The sequence below is a fragment of the Suricata suricatta genome, chromosome 2, assembly GCF_006229205.1.
Source record: "Suricata suricatta isolate VVHF042 chromosome 2, meerkat_22Aug2017_6uvM2_HiC, whole genome shotgun sequence".
In the NCBI taxonomy this organism is placed as follows: domain Eukaryota; kingdom Metazoa; phylum Chordata; class Mammalia; order Carnivora; family Herpestidae; genus Suricata; species Suricata suricatta.
The window spans coordinates 132,753,019-132,777,659 of NC_043701.1; the positions used below are offsets into that span (position 1 = coordinate 132,753,019).

General features: G+C 52.0%; 2 protein-coding genes across 3 annotated transcripts in view; one reads left to right on the forward strand and one right to left on the reverse strand.

Moving 5' to 3' along the window:
- The window catches only part of SGPL1 (sphingosine-1-phosphate lyase 1), a 52,805-nt gene extending 34,990 nt beyond the window's left edge, over positions 1 to 17,815 (forward strand). For both annotated transcript variants that reach the window (XM_029931830.1, XM_029931829.1), the window contains exons 7-15: positions 139 to 267; positions 6,734 to 6,822; positions 8,209 to 8,314; positions 9,681 to 9,779; positions 10,369 to 10,518; positions 11,903 to 12,141; positions 13,628 to 13,774; positions 14,710 to 14,830; positions 15,319 to 17,815. In XM_029931830.1, the coding sequence (XP_029787690.1) occupies positions 139 to 267; positions 6,734 to 6,822; positions 8,209 to 8,314; positions 9,681 to 9,779; positions 10,369 to 10,518; positions 11,903 to 12,141; positions 13,628 to 13,774; positions 14,710 to 14,830; positions 15,319 to 15,459 (1,221 nt within the window). In that variant the 3' untranslated portion in view covers positions 15,460 to 17,815. The remainder of the gene's footprint in view (positions 1 to 138; positions 268 to 6,733; positions 6,823 to 8,208; positions 8,315 to 9,680; positions 9,780 to 10,368; positions 10,519 to 11,902; positions 12,142 to 13,627; positions 13,775 to 14,709; positions 14,831 to 15,318) is intronic.
- A 2,423-nt stretch (positions 17,816 to 20,238) lies between these two features.
- PCBD1 (pterin-4 alpha-carbinolamine dehydratase 1) lies at positions 20,239 to 24,635 on the reverse strand. Its single transcript, XM_029915447.1, has 4 exons — positions 24,621 to 24,635; positions 21,739 to 21,870; positions 21,143 to 21,223; positions 20,239 to 20,751 (listed from the first exon to the last, which is right to left on the reverse strand). Exons 1-4 carry the CDS (start codon positions 24,621 to 24,623, stop codon positions 20,653 to 20,655), a joined length of 315 nt encoding a protein of 104 aa, XP_029771307.1. The 5' UTR covers positions 24,624 to 24,635; the 3' UTR covers positions 20,239 to 20,652.
- Between the last annotated feature and the right edge of the window lie 6 nt (positions 24,636 to 24,641).

Consider the following 24,641-nt stretch of genomic DNA (forward strand, 5'->3'; position numbering starts at 1 on the left):
GTTGAGGAGCACATCTTAACTGTTTTTCCGGTTTCTAGTGTTGTGCCTGATACTTAGAAACGATCGTGTAGCAGGTGGTTCTTTGTCCCATACGGTGTGTATTTATCGTCCTTCATATCTGCTTGCATTTCTTGGCAGGCTTATGGAAATTTTGCATGGAGTAATCCATTGCATCCAGATATCTTCCCAGGACTGCGAAAGATCGAGGCAGAGATTGTGAGGATAGCGTGTTCCCTGTTCAACGGGGGACCGGATTCCTGTGGATGTGTGAGTATGTGCTGGTGGTCTCTAGCTGTCTTGTTTTTTTTTTTAGCTTAAAGTAAAAGACTTTGTTGAAAACATTTTATTATACAGATAATATGTGATTAATGTAGGAAGATCCAGATTAACAGCCATGTAAAAATGTTAACTTTTGCAATAAAAAAAAATGTTTTTCAAGTTTCTTTATTTTGAGAGAGAGAGGGAACAGGAACAGGGGAGGAGCAGAGACAGAGGGAGAGAGAGAATTCCCAGGCAGGCTTCACATGGTCAGCACAGAGCCCCACGTGGGGCTCCATCTCACAATCAGTGAGATCATGACCTGAGTGAAACCAAGAGTCAGGAGCTTAACTCAGTGAGCTGCCCAGGTGCCCCAACTTCTGTAGTTTTCAGAGCATTGACATTTTATTATACATTATTAAAAGATATTTTTTCTTTTTGGGTTTTTATTTGAAAAATTTTAAGCTTACCCAAGTTCCTATGATAGTTTAGAGAACACCCTGGATTCACTTAATGTAAATGTTTTGTACGTCTGCTCTGTCTGTTCCTTTCTTTCTCTCCCTCACTCTTGCATCCATCCACCGGCGCACCCACTGCCTACCTGTTGGTCTGTATAATTTTGTCAAACCTTCATAGTGTTTTTGACATGCTTCTCATTTCACTTGAGTTGGAAGTTTACTTTATTATTTTGCTATAAATCGAATCTCATTTAATTGGTTTTGGAATAAAGGAAGGGGAGGTTGTCATTATATTTAAAGACACACATGAGGATTTTTTGTTTCAACTGTTCTTTCTAGTAGATGTTTGTTAATTTTCCTAAACTGTGATTGATAAGCTTCTGTTTAGATTTGTGACTACAGACCAGATGCTTGCTTTCTCTAGAAGAAACTCAGTGTCTCACTCTCTGCTTGTGCAGCATAGTTAGATTTAACCCAGCATGCTACCCTATCAGATGCTTTTATAATCATTATGAAGTCTGCAGGTTTAACTATTGAAGGGCCTGTCCAAAGGCAAGAACATTTTACAGTTATTTTGTTTTTTCCAATAATCAGTGTTGTCTTCCTGTATGTTGGCACCATGAGGAATTGACACGTCCATATATCCTGTATCTAACAGAATGGTATTCCTGCCATTCGTTTCCCCCCAGAATTCCAGCGCCGTGAAAATCAGAGCCAACCATAATCCAGCAATGGGCTCCTTTGTGGCATTTATCTGAGCAGGTGCCATAGAGGGGGAGATACCGGTATGCTTACAGTATGTGGGTGTTCTCCTGGGCCACAGACACTGTGGACTTTTAAGAGGCTGTCAATGAAGCAACTAGAAAACAGTTCGGCCTTGTCTGGTCGAGTTTAAGACAGATGTTATCTCCTGACCCTGAAATGTTACTACGCAGGGTCTATGTGCCCTAGGAAAACTGGGACATGTGTGTGTCAGGATAAATGTATGCTTAGAGCACCACTGTCCATGAGAGCTGAAAATTGGCAGTAACCCAAGTGTCTGTCAACAGTGGGGTGGACCATTGGAGAATACTCCCAGGGCTTTAATCCGTTGGAGCTGCTGCTCAGATTGATGCTCAAATTAGCCCATTTTGACCAGAGGGAGCCTCTTAGTTTTGGCTCTTGGGTCCTTTTGTATGGCTCACGGAGTCTTTGAAAGCTTCCTTTTTTTTTTTTTTTTTTTTTTTTTGAGAAAATACTTTTATTTGATGAAATATTCCAGGTTGACCTTGTACGCTTCCAGACCCCAGATTCAGCCATTTGTCCAAAGAGCCCAGTCTCATTTAGAATATTGTAAAATATTGACATGGTTTGTAAGTCCAATTTATGGAACAAGACAGATAAAAATTCAACCAGAAGAAAATCCAAAGAGACAAATAGAAGGCCCAGAAGCAGCTGAGAGCCATGAGGCTAGAGTGAGAAGGGCTGACACACATCCGACAGGTGGTTAAGTAGCCAGGGGGACATGGGGAACGTGGGGAGGCAGAGCTGTTAGAACAACCGATGTTCCTCATAGCAGTGACGCAGGGACATCTGCAGGGAGAGGCAAGACGGGCTGTGAGGTGATGATCGTTGGAGCCAGGAGATAATTACGGGTTTTCATTGGCTCAAGTAATTAATTCATTAAGTAATTAATTTTTAAAGTAAGCCCTGTGTCCATCATGGGGCTTGAATTCCCAACCCCGAGGTCAAGCGTCACATGCTCTGCGGACTGAGCCAGCCAGGCCCCCCTGCATGGTGGAGTTTTCCTTGGCTAATATTTTATTTAAATATATTGCACATAATTATTTTATATTCTGTGTCTGATAATTCCGCTACTCCTGAGCCTTAATCTGTCTGTCTCTGCTGGTCTCACACATGTTGTCTTATATTGTTCTATTGGTGACTTTGTTGTTGTTGTTTTTAAATGTGCGCCGCTCATCTTTCCGGGAGCCTGTCTTTGAGGCCTGGATGGAAGTTAAGCCCTTGCTCTGGATCCTGCCAGGTGCGGGGACTTGCCGGGAGCCAGTCTGCATCTGATGCTTCGCTTGCAGTCTCTTGCGGCAGTGGCGTGAGGTCACACCGCAGACTCACGTGAAAGCCATTTTGTTATCCCTTCCTGAGTCGTCCGTCCTTGGTTCCTCACCCGAGCTTCGGGGTCGAGAAGGCGGTTTTCTTGCTGCCCTCTTCTGCACCGCCAGGGTTTCTTGTCCGCGTGAGAATGTGGGTGCAGGTCCCAGGTCTTCAGCTGTGTGCCGGCAGAGGCCTTACGGGGGGGGGAAGGCTCTGAGTTGATCTCCCATCGCTTGTCACAGTGGGTCTGGTGTCCTGGGGTGGCAGCAGCCCTCACAGTCGGGGCCGGATCTGGCACTCCCGTTCCCGTAGGATTCTGGATTGCGCTCTGTTTGGATGCCGTATATTCCTTCATGTTAGCTCAGCGGTGGGTGTAAGAAACGGTTACTGTTTCTTCCGGCTTTTCCGTTGTTTCTCGTGGGAGGGCCGGCTGCCCCAGCTATAGGGTCCGTAGTGCTGGAGGCGGGAATTCCGCGATGGGTGGTGTTTTCCCACAGGACCTTTGTACACTCGCAGCCTCTTTCCCCCTGGACCTTCTCTTCTAGGCGACTCAGCTGTTCCTCCAAGAACGGGATTTTCCAGACTGGCAACCGTCCCTGTGCTTCCTGTCGGAACCCCGTTCGGTTACCGGTGTCTAGCCAGATGGACGCAGCTCGCCAAGTGCGGAGGGCACCCATCTTTCAGTCTGGCTCGCTGAACTTGCCTCAGCCTTTCCTCCAGGTCATTGTTTTTATTCTTGGCAGTGTTTGTTCTGTTCCCTGTGCCTCAATCCCGTGTTGGGGTCATTTGGTACTTCGTGTTTTGGGGTCTGTGGTCTCATTCTCTTGTTCTTGCTGTCCAGTCTTTCAAGGTGTGTTTTCTTGAATTCACGTCCTTATAACACTGTCCTGTAGTGACAGGCGTGTGGAATCCCCTTCTCGTTCGGCTGTTACCTTTTAAGTTAGGCTTTTGTTTTGCGTGCTGCTTTTTTTTTTCTTTTTGTTTATTTGCGTGGTTTCCGTGCCATTTTCTTTCACCTTGGCTCATGTTCCTCAGAACATTCTATTTTGTTCTGATGCATGGTGGCTGATTTCTCACGTGAGAGCATGTGGTTGAGGGCTGCTTTGTTCCGCCTGTATTGGATTAGCTGGGTCTCTTCTGAGATTTTGTTAAGAGTTACCTCTTAGAGTTCACTCTGCTTGTTGAAAGAGACTAATGCCCTGGGGCTCTGATCGCCTACATCGCCGAGGCCTTAACTTTGAGGAGTCAGTCCTGACGTTCTCTCTCCTCGTTTTGCTTGTTTCTCCCCAGCCGCCAGGCCTACCGCCCACTGATCTGAAGATAAGGACACCCCTCGCCTTGTTTCTCTGGGGGCTTTAATGAGAATTCTCAGGATTTTGCTGGCTCGCAGGACAATTTTCAGGGCCTGGAACGGGGCTTAGGAACTGGTCTGCTGTCTGCTGTGCTTTAGAAACTTCTTTTTTCCTTGCCAGTCAGTATTTGAAGTGTATTGCTTCCGATTGTTTCTTTGGTGATTGTAATTGTAGGTTTCTGCTACCCTTTTTCCTCCTTCTCCTAGGTCCTGGGGGAGAGAAAGTAGTTGTGGGGCGGTTTCAGTCTTCCTTCTTAATCCAGAAGTCCAGCCCTGATTTTGGGGGGGGGGGCGGCATTGTTTTGTCTTTTGCATTGCTACAATTAAACCATGCCTCTTCCATTATGATCTTTTTCAGTGGGTGTGTCAGGGATCAGGAGAAGGATGGAGTCTCAGATCCCCAGTCTTTTCTATTACATGAAATTTTATAAGAGAACTAATTACCTCTGGGATTCATTAGGTTTCTCTATTTTTCTCACCCTTCTCTGTTTCTCTGTCTCTCTCTCACATCTCTCTCTCTCTCTCAGGCTGCTTTTGGTGAAGGCGGTTCAGAGACCAGAGTTGGGAAAGAAGACGCAGAGCCTCAGGGCCGGGCAGTGTGTAGCATGCTCCCAGCCTAGGTCTTAGCTCTTCTCGTGTGCTCATCAACCTAAACTGTCTTTCTGTTGGTGAACTTCATTTACCTCAGGACAGATGAGAGGTTATTTCATATACTAGAAGAAATTCCGTTGCCATGGAGAACAGTCTTGGCTTGTGCAAGTACCTTTGGGTCCAAACAGCATCTGAAAGAAAATTCTCCAAGCAGGCCATCCTCTACTCTCGTTCTCCGACGTACTTACATATTAACAGTGAGAGTTTTTATAAGGCTGGAAGGGGGCACCTAGGTGTCTCCGTCAGTTGAGCATCCGACTTCAGCTCAGGTCATGATCTTACAGTTTGTGGGTTCGAGCCCCACGTCAGGCTCTGTGCTGACAGCTCTGAGCCTGGAGCCCACTTCGGATTCTAGTTCTCCCTCTTTATCTGTCCTTTCCCTGCTCATGCTCTGTCTCAAAATAATAATAATAATAATAATAATAGTAATAATAATAATGCTGGAAGAAGTTGACTAGCATTACAAGTAGTTATTGAGGCTTTTCTTATTTCACAATTCAATTTCCATTTTTTCTTTGGGCGTAGAGGGCAATGGGAGGTGAACAGCATAGTTAAACACAGAATTGGAACGCCTGACTGGCTAGGTTGGAAGAGCATGCTACTCTTGATCTCAGGGTTGTGAGTTCAAACCCCATGTTGGGCATGGAACCTACTTAATAAAAATTAAACAGAGGTAAATAAACATAGAACTTGAGGGATCGGCAATAAAAATTAGAAGTGGAATGTAGGTATTCCTGCTTTTACAGTCAAAGTGCACTGTTGTTTGCCCAATAAATAATGATGTTGATTTGATTCGTTATTGGACTGAAAATAAGGCGTGTGCACTGGGTGACCAGGGGTTTGGAAATACTTTTGCTTAGGTCATTACGGGACCTTAGTAAAAGATTGACACACCAGATACTTGGACATTGCTGGTCCTTTCCTGACTTTCTTCACAGCTGGTTTGGCTCCTCATGTGACATTCTGAGGTTTTATGCTAGACCACAGGACGTGCTGCTGGCTTGCAGAGCTGACCTCCTCCATAAGCATGCTCATCTTTTCCAGCATAGAAGGGCAGGAACCTGTAAACAAGTCCCCTGTGCCCCAGTTCAGTGCGTTACCTTCTGGATGAATGTCACATGTTTCACAAAGACTTCCTGGATCCGAAACATGACTGACTTCTCTCAGCTAAATCGTCCACGTAACTGCTGACCACTGGGATTTTGTATCCAGTGGAATTCTTGTTCTATATGTGGTTATTTTAGGAAATTTCAGAAATCACTATCTCTCATTCCATCTCCTGTTAAGCCACACTAAATGCACAAATGTAGAAAGTTTTACTTCTCATCAGCAGATGCTCATGGATGGCATTAGGTGAATTATTTTAGTCTTCAGGGCTCAGCTTTCTAGCTGTACAATGAGAAAGTTACCTAAGCTTGTATGAATCTTCAGAGATGAGAGATCTGAGAAAATAACCGCCTAGCTCAGTGCTGTGGCTTTTTGTTTGTTTCTTTGTTTTGAAATGATTCATTCTTAGATGTTGTCAGCAGATAGCCTGCTGGGGATTCCTGCCCTGTGTTGATCATGGTTTCCCGAGAGTTACATCAGGCTTCGAGAAGTGTTAGTTGAGGTTGTTTTAGGTGTCGACTGTTAGGCTTGGTGCTCAGAATATTGTCATGAGCACGTTGGTCCCCCACTTCATGAGTTCGTAGTCCAGTGAGGGAGATGGGGCTCATGACAGGCCCTCCGAGTGCTGGGAACCAAGACTGGGCTTAGCCGATACAGCCAGATTGCCTTCCGGAAGACACAGCAGCGTCAGCTCTGCAGAATGCATCCTAGATCTTATCGGCTTCCGCATCAGCCACTGTCAAGATCAAGGTGGGAAGTGCATGCTGATCGTTGTCCCTCCCTCCACTCCACGGTTGGCATCTCTTCTTTATTACAGGTGACCTCTGGGGGGACAGAAAGCATACTGATGGCCTGCAAAGCTTATCGGGACCTGGCCTTTGCGAACGGGATCAGAACCCCAGAAATGTACGTATGTGTGGCCTTTAGATGATCTGTTTGGAGTACTGCTGCAGAAACAGCCTGACCATTTGTTTTCTGCCGCTTCTCTTCCGTCTTCCTCTGGCAGTTCTAGTCCTCATTCATCCTTTTCTGTGCCCTCGACCCTTACCCTTCACATCCTGCAACATCCTGGGTGGACCAGCCAGTTCATTTTCAAGGTCTTTCCCTTGCCTAGCCCCCAAGTCTACACATGGTGTACACCGAAAGCAAGAATGGGATCCTTTTTTCTAAAAGTGACAGAATCACAGGACTACATCTTTGAATTCTGGAATATTAATTATAAGTAATCCGGAGCCTAAAGAAGACTCTCTAATTACCTCAGTTCAGTGAAAGTAACCGAAATATAATGGGCTGCTTCGGGGTGCTCCCTAAGAAGGTTTCAGTCTGAGGCTTTTTTTGGGGGGGGGTTGGGGGAGTTTTAAAATGATTTTTGAGAGTCCTCCATAATGCCACCCCATGGACGTAAGGTTGCTATTTGGCTACATTTTCTTCCCCAGACCCTCTCCTGACCCAGTGTGTTTGTACCCTCCGGGTCACTGTTGTCCTGAAAATGCCAGTGACTCAGCGCGTTTTGCATGTGATCTCCTGCCTGTGAGAATAAATCAGGCGCCGTCCTTCTTGTACATAAATCTTTGTGCCTCGTACTTACTCAGTAAGACAGACCTTCCTTCCTGAAGGGGAACACATTGATTTTTGCGAATGTAGCAATTGAGAGAAGTCTGAGTATGTAACCCTGGCTCAGTCTCCTTTTCAGGGTCATTTGTCCTTTTTTTTTTTTTTTTTTTTTAAAGTAAGCTCTGTGCCCAGCGTGGGTCTTGAACTCATGGCTCCGAGATCAAGAGTCGCATACTCTACCAATGGAGCCCGCCAGGCGCCCCCGCTGCAGGGCTGTTTGAAGTGCTGCTTCTAAGTCTGTAGGAGCAGTGGGACCTTTAGTTTCTCACGGGCTGTGGGCTTTCAGAGAAGGGAGGGACCGCTGACCTGCTGGAACACCCCTGCCATGATGTCTTGGCTGTGCGTCGCGTCAGGCAGCATCTCCCCAGCTGTGGCGGGCCAATAGGAGAAGGCTCTGCCTGATGTGGAGCGGTCCAGATTCCCGGTCCCTCATCCTCTGCCTGTCCACCCTCATTTACACTTTGGATTTCCTAAGTCCTAGGGAGAAGACTTCTCTAGAAAATCATTTGATTGACCTCCTTTTCTTGATGGCTCAAAAGAAAAACAATATAAACACTTGTAAAAATGTGGGGAAAAAGAATCAGAAGTTTGCTCCTGGGGATAAAGATGAGCAGTAGACTGTCTCTTGAACCCTGCTTTTATCTGAATTTCATTACTTTCCTCTTCTCCATCATTTAGTGTGGCCCCCCAGAGTGCCCATGCTGCATTTGACAAAGCAGCCCATTATTTTGGGATGAAGATTATACGGGTTCCGCTGAACAAAATGATGGAGGTGGATATTCGGGTGAGTACCCTGAAGGGCCATTCCCTGCCGGGACTGGGAGGTGCAGGAATGCACCCGACCGACCGGCTTTTTCCAGCGTCGCGCACTGATGGGCTCCAGGGGCCTTGGGCCGTGGCGGCCAGAGCCGATGAGCTGCTGCGGGCGGTGGTGCGGGAGTATTTGCGTAGATTCATGAGCTCTGACAGCAAGATGGCAGTCCACACTCTGCAGACCCGGATTTTGCTTCAGCAGCCTCACTTTGTCCTCTCTCTTTGCACCGTGAGCACGGACCCACCTGCCCCCAGACGACTCTTGTGGTTTTCTTCGGCCTCAGTCAGTATCCTCGGCAACAGAATAGTAACAATATTTTTTCAGAACCAAACTACCCAAGTTAGCGCTAGCGTCGTTGCTGCCTGCCATCTTTGCCATCATCTTAACTGACAAATTAATGAGTTGACCAATAAAAATTGTATATATTTCAGGTGCCAACTTGATGTTTTGAGATACGTATACACTGCAGAATAATCCCCACAGTCATGCTATTGAACATCCAGCTCCTCAAATAGTTACTGTTGGCTCTCTTTTCTTTTCTTTACTTTTCTTTTCTTTCCTCCCTTTCTTTTTCCCTCCTTGGTTGGAATACTTTAGACTCCTCTCTGACCTCCAGCTGGTTTCAGGCATTCGGTGCAGTGCTGTTATGTCGTGGCCACATGGCCCTGCACTGGCTGTCCAGGACTTCCTGTCAGGCATCGCTGACGTTTGGGGTCCCTCAACCCCAGCCCGCAGCAGCATTCCACGCTCAGCTTCTGAGATGGGCCGCCGTACATGCCGTGAATGGGAGGTCACGCGGTGTTTACCTAGCCGGCCCTGCCTTGGCAGAATGCTCCCCAGCCTCACCCGTGTTGTCACAAATGGCACGCTTCCTTTTTTTTTTTTTTAAGACTGAATAATAGTTCTTTATTTTTATGCCTTGCCTTTGTGGAGAACTTTCTAGTTTCTAGCGTGCTACACAGATTGCATCTGAGCCTTATGACAGGCTGGGGAAGTTGTAGAAGCTGGTAGTACTTTTGCAGCGCACAGGTGAGGAGACAGAGTGGGGCGGGTAAGCAGTTAACCTCCGGTTCCAGCGCTCGTGAGCGGGGCCGGGACTCGCTCCTCCGTTTCCTCCCACAGTGATTTGCTGTGCTGTGGCCTCAGACTGTTTTCCCCAGAGGGACCCCGCTGGCCTAGTTTCTGTGGCGCCCCCATGGCGGGGCAGACCTCTCCCAGGATGGAGACGTGGAGGGGCAGTGCTGGCGGAGCGCAGACCCCCAGCCGGCAGCCGCAGCGGCAGAGGAGAGTGAGGTTGATGTGGCTTCTCATCTTCCTTTCGACGCTAACTTTCTAGGCGATGAAGAGAGCCATCTCCAGGAACACGGCCATGCTCGTCTGTTCGACCCCCCAGTTTCCTCATGGCGTCCTAGATCCTGTCCCTGAAGTGGCCAAGGTACGCGGGAGAAATGGGCTGCTAGGCAGTCAGGTTGAGATCTTACAATAGAATCTATTGGTGCGGGACTCGGCAAGTGTGGTTCCGATCTGTGCCCAAATCCCAGGAGTGCCCGGGGAAGCCCTCCAGCTCTCTTGGGAGCCTCTGCCCTGGGGGAGGGGTGACACGAGGTGGAGCCTTCACTGAAGCCAGATACTCTGGACCCTGAGAGAGCATCACGGTTTCCATTCAGCGGGAGACGGGTTGCTCGTTAGGGGCGTGCCCAGCAGTACCCCCCACCCCGCTGCTGCTAACGCAGGACCTTTCCCCCTAAATCAGAGCGCTGCTTGTTTCCTGCTCGGCTTTGCAGTGAGTTTGGGGCCGGCATATTTAAATATAAAATGCCACATTTCAGATAAATTCTTTTGAAGGCTGAATACATTTGAAAGGTGAGCTTTATTAGGAGTGTCGGAACTAGCCCGTTTTTTAAAACACGAAAGCCATCGTGCATCATGGCCTTGGGATGACAGCACACCTCTCCACCTGTGTCTTGCTATGTTTTGTCATATGGCTGTAAATGAAATTCTCTTGTGATCTTTTTTGGAACTAGCTGGCTGTCAAATACAAAATACCTCTCCATGTAGACGCATGTCTGGGGGGCTTCCTCATCGTCTTTATGGAGAAAGCAGGTTACCCACTGGAGCAGCCGTTTGATTTCCGAGTGAATGGCGTGACCAGCATTTCGGCCGATACCCACAAGGTGAGGCAGGCAAGGACCAAATGCTCATCGAAGTAGGTGTTTGATTATTTCGACTGCTGTCAACAAAATGAATTGCTTAGAGTGTCAGCTTCTGCCAAAAATGTAAAATTAAATCTGGCTCTTTACTCTCACTGGGGAAGCTGGTTCAGGTCACAAGTGGTAGTGAAAAGAGACCCATTATCTTGGTGGGGTGTGGCTAAGAGGATTTCTGTACCTGCCGACCGTATGTGACTGGGACATGCTGGCACCTATGCATGCGGCCCATAGAGCAGAGCTCCCCAAAGCTTTGCGAGTCTTTGGGGTGGAGGGTAGGGGTGAGGGTGACGGCGGGACTCCTGAGAGGGTGTGTATTGGTGCTGCATACCAGCTCAGCGCCGCTGGGGCTCCTGGCCTGCGGGGGGGGCAGCTGACGGGCAGGGCCATGTGGAGAGGGAAGACCTTAGGTGCTCAGAATCATCCGGGTGCTGTCACCTCTGGTGGACGGAGACCAAGTCTAGGTGGGTTGGGAGCGTGTGCCATGTTTCCACTGCACCGCAGAGCCGATTTTCATCTCGAGTGTCGTGGGGACCTGGGCTTCGGCCTCGACACAACGTGTACAGATCTCCCGTCAGGATCTGGTCCGGGTTCACCTCGGCCCCCAGCAGCGCTGTGCCCCCTCCTTGCCGTCTCTCCCGGGGTTTGCAGGGAGCGAACTTAGCTCCGTGTGTGCTGCGGGGAGAGGTCGTGAGGAGGGCACGTTTTCTATAAGGGGACCAGGCACGCAGCTTCTTTTCTAGCCGGGTCACGTGGCCTCTAGGTTCTGAGCTCCATGAGTTTTTTAAACAGGAAGGATAACACTAATCAAAATAATGGGAAGGGAGTCAGATTGTGATTTTAAGTGCTCTGAGTGACGCGAATTCCATCCTCTTTCTGGTTTCCTGTGGAAATTTATTCTTTGCTTCCATCCTGACACACCGCCCCAGAGGCGTATCATGTTTTATGTAAGAACCTGCGTGCTGATGGAGAGGGGGGCCTCGGCTGCCTCATCCCTCACAGAGAGTTCCTCCAGCCTCTGACATTCTGACTTTGAAATTTTTTTAAGTTTATTTATTTTTGAGAGAGAGGGGGAGAGCGGGGGAGGGGCAGAGAGAGAGGGAGACGGAGGATCTGAGGTGGGCTCCACACTGACAGTGGTGAGCCCAGTGTGGGGCTCGAACTCACGGACCGTGAGATCATGACCTGAGCTGAGGTCCGACGCTCCACCGACTGAGCCACGCAGGCGCCCCCTGGACTCTGAGTGTTTAATGTGAGCAGGAAGCAGAGAGAAGCTGGCACACGAGGGGACGTTTGTGCACTGCGTGTCAGGGCAGAACTGTACACTCACCTGTGTGCTTCTCCCCCTCAGTATGGCTATGCCCCCAAAGGCTCTTCCGTGGTGCTGTACTGTGACAAGAAGTACAGAAGCCATCAGTTCTTCGTTGCTACAGACTGGCAGGGTGGCATCTATGCTTCCCCGACCTTGGCGGGCTCGCGGCCCGGAGGCATTAGCGCCGCCTCCTGGGCTGCCCTGATGCACTTCGGTGAGAGCGGCTATGTCGAGGCCACCAAACAGATCATCAAAACATCTCGCTTCCTCAAGTCCGAGTATGTGTGCAAGATCGGGGTCCTGCCGCGTCTCTTGCTTTGTCCGCTCGCAGGTTCGAGGCATCTGCCTGGCCAAGCACGCACACTCCCGGCCCGTTTTCCGCCCGCGGGAGACCCGGGGTTTGGGGCGGCAGCTCAGGAGCGTGGTGCTGGCCCGAGAAGACGCGTTCCCTTGCCCTGCTGTGACTCGGAGGGTCGGACCCGGGCTTCATCCATAGCCGTCCTGTCTCAGAGGACGTGGCAGCAACCAGCAGCTCTTACCAAGGGCCGATAGACAGCTTAATGCTGTCTTGAGCATGTGTCCCGATCATCTGGAGGGCTTGTTGGAAACGCAGAATTCTCATTCAGTGGACCTGGAAAGGGAGTCTGAGGGTTTGCATTTCTAGGAAGTTCCCAGCGGGTACTGAGGCTGCCGGTCCAGGAATCTCCCGTGGAGAATCACTAGGAAGAGAACTGGGGATGAGGCAGGATACATGGGGGCGGGCAAGTGGGGAAATCCAGGGCTGAGATCAGGCTGGAACTAGGCTGCGTGTTCAGCTAACTTACTGTTCACGTGTCTGCCGCTGTCTCTGGCTCCCCGGGGCGGGCGGAGGGTTTCAGAATCCCGAAGGTGAATAAGAGCGGCCAGGAGGCATGTCTCATTTGAAAGAAGCCCGCATATACCCAGCTGATAGACCCGTGTGAGGAGAACTGCTGTGCCATTTCATGCAGTAGGGATTACATGTGTGACTTATTTTAAAAATTGTTTCTAATGTTTATTTTTGGGAGAGAGAGAGACAGAGCATGAGCAGGGCGTGGGCAGGTGAGACAGGGAGACACAGAATCCAAAGCTGAGCTGTTAGCACAGAGCCCGACATGAGGCTCGTGTGCTCATTACTCGAGCCAAAGTCAGACGCTTAACAGACTGCGCCACCCAGGGACCCCTACTTGTATGCCTTTTTAAACTGTAGAGATAGATGATTTTGCCAGGATTTTTTTTTATTGTGCATCTTTTTTTTTAATGTTTACTTATTTTTGAGAATCAGAGTGTGAATAGGGGAGGGGCAGAGAGAGAGGGAGACACAGAATCCGAAGCAGGCTCCAGGCTCTGAGCTGTCAGCATGGAGCCTGACAGGGGGTTCAAACCCACGAAGCCTGAGATCATCACCTGAGCTGATTGGACACTTAACCGACTGAACCACCCAGGTGCCCCTTAACATGCTTGTTTTATGCCTCAGATACGCCTGGGCATACCAGAATTTGGGAGTTGGGCAGACAGGGTAAAAGCTGATGATTCTGACACATTGGAGCTCAGTGGAGTTTGGCCTTTGAGTATTTGTGATGTTTGGGGACCACTGCCCTCAGTCTAGCCACCTGATGTTAGAAGGTGAGAGAGCCGAAGCCCTGAAAGATCAGATTGTGTCACAGGGATGAATAGCGAGGTGATGGCGCAGGGACTGTATGTGGCTGAATTTCCTTTCTGATCCTTCCTTTCATTTGTTTTCAGACTGGAAAATATCAAAGGCATCTTTGTTTTTGGGAATCCTCAGTTGTCCGTCATAGCCCTGGGCTCCCGAGACTTTGACATCTACCGACTGTCTAACCTGATGACTGCCAAGGGCTGGAACCTGAACCAGCTGCAGTTCCCACCCAGGTGAGCTGGAAGCGCCTCTGCCCTCCTGCGCGCCGTGGCATCCACGGACTCGGGCAGCAAGGTGGCCCCAAGCAGAGAGATCGGCTGTGAGGCCGGCGCCGCGGCCCCAGCTATAGAGGCCGTGGCGTTTCGTCTGGCCGTCTGGGATTACTCCAGACCCAGAACAAGACCGTTAGCTTTAAAACTGGCAAAATAGGTGGTGGCACCTTGAGACCAGTCGTCAGTCGTGAGACGCCCCCGCACCGCCACCACCCATCTTGTGCACCGCCATCAGATTGTGCACACAAACTGACTCCTTACCTCAAAACCTCCCTCGGGGCCTCTCATCCTTCAGGTCCGCTGCTCTCCTCTCTAATATGCCCTTGTAATCCAGTCTTCCGCAGTGCTTACAAATAAACACTCCACCCTGACGGCAGAGGTCTCTCCTGTGTCCTCCACATACCTGACCCCCTTCCCCTGGTGGTGCCATTTCCAGTCCTGTGTGGACTCATGCTTATTATTCTTCACAGTCCCTCTGTTCCTCAGCCTCCCACCAGGGGGCGTTAGAGCTTCTTCTTTGCCTTGAGGTCCTTCAAGACCCCAGCCCCGTGGCCCTGTGCCCATGAAGGTGTAGCATCTAAGGTGAAAGCATTCCGTTGGTGGTCACGTGGCTCAAGGCTAGGCAGTTGACAGTCTGTGAGGGGAGGGGTGGGACAGGACTAGCAGCTATGTTCATTCTGTCAGGATGTTCTAGACCATGCTGTGGCCTGGAGCCCTCGTGTCAGCCCATGCTTGACGGCCAGTGTGTTTGAGCTCCCTGATTTCCAGGACTGGGAACCCTTGTCACAGATCACACGAAGAAGCAAGCGATAAATTCCTGGGGGGTGGGGGGCGCTGCTTTATTTTAGAATGTTTTCCCCCCAAGGTTCATCTCTACCTGTGTCTGTCTTCTGTAGTATTCACTTCTGCATCACGTTGGTACACACTCGGAAGCGAGTCGCCATACAGTTCCTAAAGGACATCCGGGAGTCTGTCACTCAGATCATGAAGAACCCTAAAGCAAAGACCACAGGAATGGTAGGGACCCTTGGGATTTTCTGCTTCTTGTGGAAGCTCAGGTGTCCTGGGGGTTTGGAAGAACCAGATGACCTCGAGTCTGTTCCTGCCTCTGTTCTGTCTCCACAAACCTAATTACCCCGAGCCAGTAATCTCTGTGTCACCTGTGCCCAAGGTGTTTGGTCTCACATGAGATCTGCTATGTATAAAACACCTTGTAAATTTAAAAGTGCCATACAATGGTAGGTGGTGATCCTGTCCCCCTGAAAAGAAAGTTTTGACACAGGAAAGGCAGTAAGCCTGCTTTCTCTGGAATTTTATACAGCAAATCCCATAGGCTAGTTCCTTGGGGCAGAAAGGCAGACTGGCAAGTACCTGTGAAGAGTTGTCTGGGGTGGGGGGCGTGGAGGAGGACTCAGAAATCGGGGATGGGGGGAGGAGGAGATCAGAGCCGCAGCTTCACCTCTGACCCCCTCATCACCAGTAACGATCTCTGGCTGGCTTTGTAGGGCGCGATCTACGGCATGGCCCAGGCGATCGTCGACAGGAACCTGGTGGCGGAACTGACCTCGGTCTTCTTGGACAGCCTTTACAGCACTGACACCATTACTCCAAGCAGCCAGATGAATGGTTCTCCGAAACCCCGCTGAGTCCGGACCCTTTGTGGCTCCGAGGGGCTCCTGGCCTTCAGAAGGTTCTCGGGGAGTGGAACAGGCCACGCACAGCTCGAGCATCTGGTCTTGCTCCGTAGATCACGACGAGACGGACCACGAGAAGGCTTGACCCTCAGGGTTCATGCTCCTCCCCTTACGTTCTTGTGGTTTTTCACGTGGAGACCCTGAATGAGTCCATCACCTAGTTATTTTGCCCTTGCTCTCAAATGTTACCCTAGGAATCGTTGTAGCCATTTCCTTCTCTAACCTTCTAGCTTTCACCTTCCCTTCATCAGTGCGCGGCAGCTCTGACCTGTCCTGATCCCTGAGGCAGGGCTGGGGCATGGTTTGTGTGACACGAGGGTGTCCCTGGTTCTCTCAGGCCGCCGGGCAAGCAGCTCGGAAGCGTCCCCATCATGCACGTCTCCCTGGGTGGGTGGTAGGCGTGCTCTAAGCACGCAGCCTTAGCGCTCCTCTTGGAGTGGGTGAGCCATCCCTCTTAGAGTCACTTTGCGTGCGCCTCACCTTATTTTTCCAGGACACAGCTCAACAAGCCACTGCCCCTGTTTTGCAGATCCGCTCAGTCTGTCGAGGCAGGCTCTGGAGCAGCCCTCTTCCGTGCTCCCAGTCCCCACTCTGATACTTGGTTGCTACTGTCTCTGGAGATCTGTGTTTGAAGTCGTGCCTATGTTGTTTGCTGTCGTTCCCCCGGATTAGCAGGAAAGTGTGGTTTCCGGAGAACCGTGGACTCCCCGGCCCTCGTGCTGCCCATCTGAATTGGCAGCGTTCGGAGCACAGCCGAACCCTCTCCCTGCTTCTCTGAGTGTCAGGATGAGCGCCCAGAGTCACATCTGGTTCTCCCCTCCCCCACCGCTGTAAGCCGTCGTGTAGGAGAATGTTTGCTTGACGCAACAGCTCATAGCACCATGGGTTGCCTTGACTTACCCTCGGTGGGTATAAGGGGGGCGTGAGAGAGAGCCCCCAAACCAGGAAAAGTTTCCTCCCCATTAGTGTGCGTGTCCTGCCTCCTTCCCTGTATCCAGCTCCCAAAGGTACTATGGCAGTTTAGCCTCAGGTACTGGATGCTTCTCAGCCCTGGCTAGAATGAGACAAACTTGTTAGAAGAGGAAAGCATGGTGGCACCTGTCAGTCGTGGCCTAGGGCCTGGGATTCCTTCCTAAGACTAGTTGCTCAGGGTGGTGCAGGGACAGGAGCAAACCCTGCGCCCACTACCTACTCCCTTGTCCCCTGCACGGGGCCCCAATCTAGGCGGAGCCACTGTCTTCCTCTGAAGACGACATTGTGTGCCTTTTTCCTCAGTGAGCAGTGGCGGGCTATCCCTGACCCAGGCCCTAGGGCAGATGCATCAGTCTTCGAGATTTTTATTTGGGTAGGGGAGTACTTTCAGATGAGTCAGGAGAAAAATCTCCTCTGTTCCATTACCCTTCTCAGGGACTCCTGAACCATTCAGCCTCTTCAGGCTGGTATCCTCCGGCCTCCCTCACGGGGAATGCTGGTCAGGAGAGCCTAGACGACCAGACTTCCCCAGGCTCCTTAGCATGTCTGTCCGACGTGGCCTTTAGCACTGTACTTCCTCCACAATAACTGTGATTAGCTGGCCCTGTCACTGCAGGCCTGGTGTGGTGTGTGTGTGCCTCCTGTCCATTGTGGGTTCCAGGACAGGTTGGGGTGTGTGTGTGTGTGTATGTGTTTTAGAGGGAGAGGCTAAGATCCTTTGGACACGGGAGTCATGTTCCCTCCAGTTGCTGAACTGGTGGGCACCGCCTGAGAGAGGAGCTCTGTGTGGACCGTCCCCGGTGCATCCGTAGTGCTGGACGGGCCGCCCAGCAGCCACCACTGTGGTTTGTCAGCTGCTGAACCGGAGAAGCATGTGCCCTGCGGCGTCTGCAGGACCTCCATCTGCTGTGACAGCACTGCTGCCCCCGGGGCAGTGGCGTTTTTCAAAGGGACCTACTGTAGCCACTTTATGATCATGAGCCTTAGTTTGACTCAACCCTTGCAGGCTTTCCATTCTCTGCATATCTGTGCGCGTAGTAACACCTGGTCTGCAGAGGCGGGCAGACGTCTTCACGGGGTCATGCTGCCAGCAGGTGTCCCACTGGCCTCTGCAGAAACTGCACCGTTTTATCTCTACATTAAGTAACTAGTCACGTGAATATACTGCCATGTTACTTCTAATATCACCAGTTTTATACTTGGAAAATGGTACTTGCCTCTTCTAAGCCTTTTCTGTAGTTAACCTCCTTCTTCCCATCTCAGTGCTCCCTTCCTGACCGCAGCAATAATATCTTAAAAAGCAATTAAGTAATTAAATGTCTCAAATCTTAACTAATGTGAGTGGTTGTATTCAATTATTTGGGTGCAGGTGGGAGATCCAGGTGGGGCGGGGCAGTTCTAGAACCCACTGCCAGTGGGAGAGCACCCCCTGGTGGTGAGATGGTTGTGGGCCGTACCCCTGGGCAAGGGCACCCTTACAGGTGGCTTCTCCAGGAGTGGTGGTCATACCTGTTTAAGTTCTAGGACTTAGGTCTTTGGTTCCCCAGGACCTGGGCCCTGCCTTGTGTTTTCTGTCATCCTCATCATCTACTTCTGCTGATAACTTCATGATGGATGGGGCCGTCTGAGGGGGCCCCAGCCAGCTGGCCACTGGCTTTGAGACCAGCATTTGATTTGGGAGCTAGTGGGACCCTTCCGAATCGCTCTGCACATGCAGCCGCTGGCCATCTTGTTCCTCTACGAATGAGAAGTGAGAAGTCTTTCCAAAGGATTTTCGGGTCCTGGAGGCTATCCTTCAGGTAACCTGGCTTCTCCTTCCATTGGGGCTTTGCCAGAATCAAGCCAAGGACTGCTGTCTTTGCTACAGTTATCTGCTAAATGACTTGATTTCCTGAGCACCTGCTTGCTTTGGGATAAGCCCTAGAGAGTAAGACACCAGGATATGGTTGTTTAGGGGGCCTGGCCCATCCAAGAATTGGTATTTGGATGCTTACTCCTGCTACTTAACTGCTGCAAACCCCACTGCCTTCCCTGTGGGTTCTTGGGAGCAATGAGCTACTTCCTGCTAGAGCCGGCAGTGACAGAAGCCATGAGGGAGGCCGGGTGTGACAGCCACCAGCTGCAGCCTGGGTAGGCAAGAGTCAGCTGTTTGAGAGCCTTTCCCAAGTTGCAGTCTTAATTGCCTTTTTCTTGGGCTCACTTTGTCATCATCTCTCAAAGCCTTCCCATATACCTCCAGTTACTTGCATGAATTTTAGAACATTTATTTCTGAAAAAGCATTGCTCATGTCTTTGTCCCACAGAAAAGTCCTTCATATAACTGTAGTGTCCTTGAGGATGGCATCGTCAACCCCTGACCAAGCAGAGGCAGGAAGGTGATGAAACACGTGCTCCATACTCCCATGTCTGGTGGCTTCTGTCCCCTAATCTGCAGTCACCAGATGAAACCACACTTAGGAAAGGTTAAGTCCGAAGGGGAGCATGATGGGAGAGCATCTGAATCTCACTGGTTTTGATACTGAGCTTTGCTAAGAACCTGCTCTTGGCCTAGGTATCGTTAGTCTCTAGATCCTGCCAGTCCCTCTTACCAACAATAGGCTGATTTCTCAACTACCAGTCTCTGTCTCTTGGCCCTGTTGCAGGACCAACCCATCCAGGGTGACTGGGTTGTGAGACCCTGTTGCAAGGGACCATGGCACTTGCAAGTCAGCTTAGCATGCAGGCACCTTCACGCTAGGGGATCATAGGTGAGGGAGAAGGGCTTCCCAAAATCTTGCATAATGGCATCTGCAAAAGGACACCCATGAGGCATGCGTTGGGGAGAGAGGACACTGTGCTCTGCGGCTCCCACTTTTCCCAGTCCCAGCACATTATGGGAATATTCTATCCTAGAGTCACTAGGTTGGAGGACTGATCTGTAGGAATTGGCTCCTTAGCTGCTCAGATAGTAAAATAGCCCATCACCAGATTTATGTCCTGTCCCTTATACAGTAAAAGCAAACAAGCCTGGAGACTGGCCAAGTCTCAAGAAACTAGCAGAATTAGGAATCTCCCCATGGGAGGGGGCGCCTGGGTGGCTTCATTAAGCATCCGACTTCAGCTCAGGTCATGATCTAGTGGTTAGTGAGTCTGAGCCCCGTGTTGGGCTCTGTGCTGACAGCTCAGAGCCTGGAGCCTGCTTCAGGTTCTGGTTCTGTTTCTTTCTCTCTCTCTCTCTCTCTCTCTCTCTCTCCCCCTCTCCGCCCCTCCCCACTCATGCTTACTATCAAAAATAAACATAAAAAAAATCTTCCCCTGGGATGTTGTAGACCAGGTAAAGATAATACAACCTAACACTGCCTTTTGTAAATTTTAGAGCTAAGTGTGAGTGGGGGAGGGGCAGAGAGAAAGAGAGAGAGAGGGAGAAAGAGGGAACATCCCAAGCAACCTCAAGTCAGCAGAGTCCATGTGAGGCTTGATCTCACAAACTATGAGATCATGACCTGACCCAAGATCAAGAGTTGGACACTTAACCAACTGAGCCACCCGGGCACCCCTCCTTAGCTCATTTCTTATCCTTGCCTCTAGCCTTGGCTTCATTCATCCTGCCTAGTGAACTGCTTCCTGCTTAATTCCGCTACGTGACCATGAACTCCATGCAGACTGGGCGGTTTGCTCCTACTTTTCTCCCAGTGCCTTCCATAGAGTAAGTGCTTTAAATGCCTCTTGCTTGACTCCAGTTTGGACTGACCTGGGGAAAAGCATGTTCTAGAGCTTGAGGCCAAGTGAAACAACAGTTTTATTTGAGGCACACCTCACATAGCAGGGGGTTGACTTTAGGGTTCTGTTTTCTAAGATAAGACCGTGCATCTGAGACACAGCTTCTTGGGATATGAATTTGAAACAGGAGATCAATTAGCCTGGCAAGACAATCATTACTGTTGCTGTGAAGTCTTCCAGAAAGGGAAGATGGTGCTCAGCGCACAGGGAACAGAGCACAGGGGATGCAGAGTGGTCGGCAGTGAGGCTGGCATCTCCTTCCACAGCCACGACCCTCCACCCAACAGAGGCCATGGGGGTCACTTGGCAATTCTGGCTGTAGACCGTCCCCTGGCTCCCCAGTTCCCTCCCTGGATTCCCAATTCAATCCCCGCCCCCACTCCCCCTGAAGATTTCAAAGACGAAGGGCAGGGCCTAGGTCATGGACACCGCCACTTGTTCGATGAAGCTGGCCAGGTTTATGTCCCGTTCCGAAAGGCCAGCACACTCATGGGTGCTCAGGGTGATGTGGACCTGAAACAAAACCAGAGGTCAGGGCCCAGCTCAATCTACTGCCTTCGCCAAGAGTGGGAGAGGGTCACAGCTACGGGGCTCAGCCACACCGAGCATTCGGGCATTGCAGCCAGGCCCTACGATCTCTCCTGGGCGCTGCCTGCCCGAGAGTCTCGCAACAGTACAGCAGCCGCAGCTTCTCTCACGAGTGTTTTAATTTACACCTTCCATTGGTAGTGGGACTGAGTGTTCTGCAGGGGCGTTCATGCTGATTCTAGGAACGAGCTGAAAGGACCAGGAGGAGTGGTCGGGAAACCTATGGGGGGCGGGGGGGAGGCCCCTAGGGAAGCCCAGGGAGGGGCCTTCGGAACGGGCTGGGCTGGACTGGACCCAGCAGGCGGGCGTCGCTCACCTTGTTGTACACGTTAAACCATTCGGGGTGGTGGTCCAGTTTCTCCGCCTGTAGGGCCACCCTCGTCATGAAGCCAAAAGCCTATGTAGTGAAGGGAGACCCAGGTCTGAGAGAGAGGGCTGCAGGGCCCCTCTGCGGGCCGGTGTAAGACCATGCAGGACGGACCAACCCCCCCACAAGGAGACCCCTCCGGCTGCGGTCACCCCCTGGTGCCCTGCGGCCAGCTCTGCGCTGGAGCCTGAGGAGGAGGTCTTTCTGACACAGGAAGAAAGTCCTGTTACCAGGGCCCCCACCTAACAGGGTGGAAACACCACGAAGGGGTTCAGGCTTTGGCCAGCCTTTTGGTTATCTACTGAAATGTCTTCTGCTTCCTACTTGACCCTGCTCCTCTAAGGGTTGTTCCTAAAACTTCTAGGCATGGGGGGCCTAAGACCTGTCTCCCCACTCTCCAGTCCCTGAGGATGACACTCCCAAGTCAACCAGACCAGTGTAGTGTCTGAGGGTCTTGGGTAGCAGGGCCTCAAGGGAGAGAACAAGTCCTGGACCGTGACACTGTCTGCACCAGTCTCAGTCCCTCGGTCCCTCCGGTGCCATACCCGATTAAAGTCTTTGAAGTGGAACTGCTTGAAGATGGCATCTCGGCCTTCCAGCTCATTCCACCCCACCGCCCTCAGGTTTGGCAGCAGCTGGTCCCTCTCCTCGGCACTGAGCCTGTGTGCTTTGCCAGCCTAGGAGAGGAAACCAACAGAGGCCCAAGGGCATTTCTTTTCACTGGACCCAGGAGTGGGTCCCATCACCGATGGGGGGGAGGGGCAGAAATTCAGCCAACCGAGGGAGGGGGGGTTCGAAAGCAACTGACTGGGGGGTGTTGAGGGTGGTGCCCAGCCCTGGCTGGAAGTGGGGCCCGGGCTCAGGCACTGATAGTTTCTTAGGTTTGGACACTCCTCTCAAAGAACAGAAGATCCTGAGGTGTGATTCAGGCCACTGGGGTTGAGCAATACTCCCCCCACCTGGCCCACAAAGCCTGACAGAACCCCACCACCACCACCAAATAGGTCTCAAGTTAATGAGGGAGATCGAGCCCAGATTCGAATGTACACAACCTTTTAGAAAAAGAGGACCCACGGTTGTCCAACTTGTTTTCTGTTCTGGACCTCATCCCGTTCACCCTAAGCTCCTGCTGTTGTTCCTCAAGAAAACTGAGGCCTAGAAAGGGGAAATGACCACTGCTCTCGTCCCCCTCGCTTGCCCTCAGTCCAAGAGAACACAGGCATTGTTCTCAAAGGGGTTCCGAGTCTGCCTCCTGGGGCCAGGCAAAGGAGCCAGCACCTAAAACGCCTTCCAGATGATTCTTAGCCACGGCACAGGTGACCTCCACTGGCACTACCTCCTAGGGGGTATTTAGTTGAGTACCAGCTGCCAGGCCTAGGGGTTTCAGATTCCCACCTTCTTTTCTATTTGGTCAGCTTGGGGACCCTGAGCCCACAGAAGCTCAGTTCCAAAGTGGAAGCAACTTGGCCAAGGGCGGCTGGCAAACCTCGTGCCTCACCCTATTTACCTCTTGTGCAAAGTGCCCTCTGGGCAGCCCAAACTGGCACAGCCATAAGCGGAACCCCCAGGGACAGAAGGAAGCCAAGGTCTGTTCCATTCTCTAGGAGGACCCAGGCCTGGGCGCTTAAGTGATCCCAGAATGGAGACCATGAAAGAGAACCACCCAAGGACAGAAACTCCAAGCGCTACAGGAGTTGTGAATCAGTGAGACCAGGCGAGAGGCCGCGAGAGAGGTTAGTTTAGTCTTCTGAGGCAGCCGGCGGCCGGTAGCTGTGGGCCGGGCAGGCAGAGCCGGTTCAAGCCCCAGTTCCGCCATTCTTCCGCAAGGCGGCCCTCATCTCCCTTGGCTTCACGGGCAGAAGGGGCCAAGAACTTCCACTTTCATATCAGCAAGAGGAGCTGATGGGACACTTTAGTAGGCTCCACTGTTACCAAGGCCACGACCCCTACATTGGTAAAAGGAGGCTCCTGGGGCTGGCAGGCCTGCTGGGCCTCCCGGGTGTGGGGTAGATCTGGAAAAGCACTGCAGCCTCCAAGTCAACCTTTCTCTGCCTCCTGAAAACACTTGTTTTCCCTGGACTGACCTGGCTTCGTCTGGTGCCTCTCAGCTCTGAGATCTGCATCTAGTGCCCAACCCTTGCTCTGTTCCAGGGCTGGGCTGGGTGAGAAGCCTGGTCCACGTATCCAGGCAACTGGATTACCCGATGTCAGCCCAGGCATCAGCACCCGCTGCGGAGTTCTTGGCCCAGAAAACAAAAAAGTGGATGGGTTCCCTCAGCCACTGGGAGGCGCCCCTCCCACTTCAGTCTTCTGGGACCCCCTGAGTTTCACAGCCTGGGGCTGAAACAAGCCCCTCCCAGATCTGGGATCAGGTGTGAGGAAGGGGCGGTTTTCTTTCTAAATCACAGGTCAGGCCTGGCCTCTGCCTCTTGGGGGAGTGTGCTGTTGGGTTACTGATTACCCGCCATGCCCTGCATCCTGGGGGCAGCGTGGACCACACAGTCAGCCCTCCCTCCCCACCGCCCCTCCCTCCAAGCCACAGCTTTCCAAATGCCCTCTCAGCTGTTGCCACACTCCTGCCTGCTCCTACAGCTTTGGGACCAGAAAGGGGCTGTCGAGTAAAGTTTCCCCAGTCCAGTCGCTCCTCCCCTGCCAGGGCCCCCCCTTCACCTGCCCAAGGATAGAGGTGTTGAAGCAGAGCTGAGCACAGGGCCAGGGCCCTCCTGGGGGGACACCCAGCCTGGAGGACAGCTGACCCTGAGCAATAAGGCCCATATTGCTGGGCCCAGTCCTCGAGCGAGGCAGCGGGGGCTGGCCCTGAGGCCAGGGGGCAGCACAGGTCGCCCGGAGGGTTTGGCAGGACCCTGTGCCAGAAGTGCAAGAGAGAAGGGGGATAAACAGGCGCGCAGAACACAGAACCAGCCTCCCTCCTTGATATGCTCACTCAAAGGGACGCCCCCCCTCCCCTCAGTACGGAAGAGGACCTGCGACCGAGGGGGGAGACTTCTGCGGTCTCTCTCCCCCTCGCTGCCTCTCTGCCCCTCAACCTCCACCCCTGTCCTGGGCCCACCCGCCCACGCCCCGCCCGCGGCAGCGAGGGGGCCGGGCTACACGGCCCTGGGAACCGGACCAGGCCTGGGCTCCCTCCTCGCTGGCACCCCACCCTGCCACCGCCCCTCTCCCGGCCTCAGCCCGCACTGGGACACTACCAAGGGTGCGGGTGGCCGCGGGGCGGAGACCCCGGCTCTCCCAGCCAGCGCGCGGCCAGCGAGCGAAGAGCTCGCAGGCCCCGTCCCCCACCCTCGTCGCCCCCCGCCACGCCCCCGCGCTCGGCCCTTTCCTCTCCTCCTTCCCCCACCCCCTGCCCGAGCCCGAGCCCGAGCCCGAGCCCGAGCCCCGCGGGGCGGCGGGCGCGCGACCCCCTCACCATGGCGAGCGCGGCGCAAGT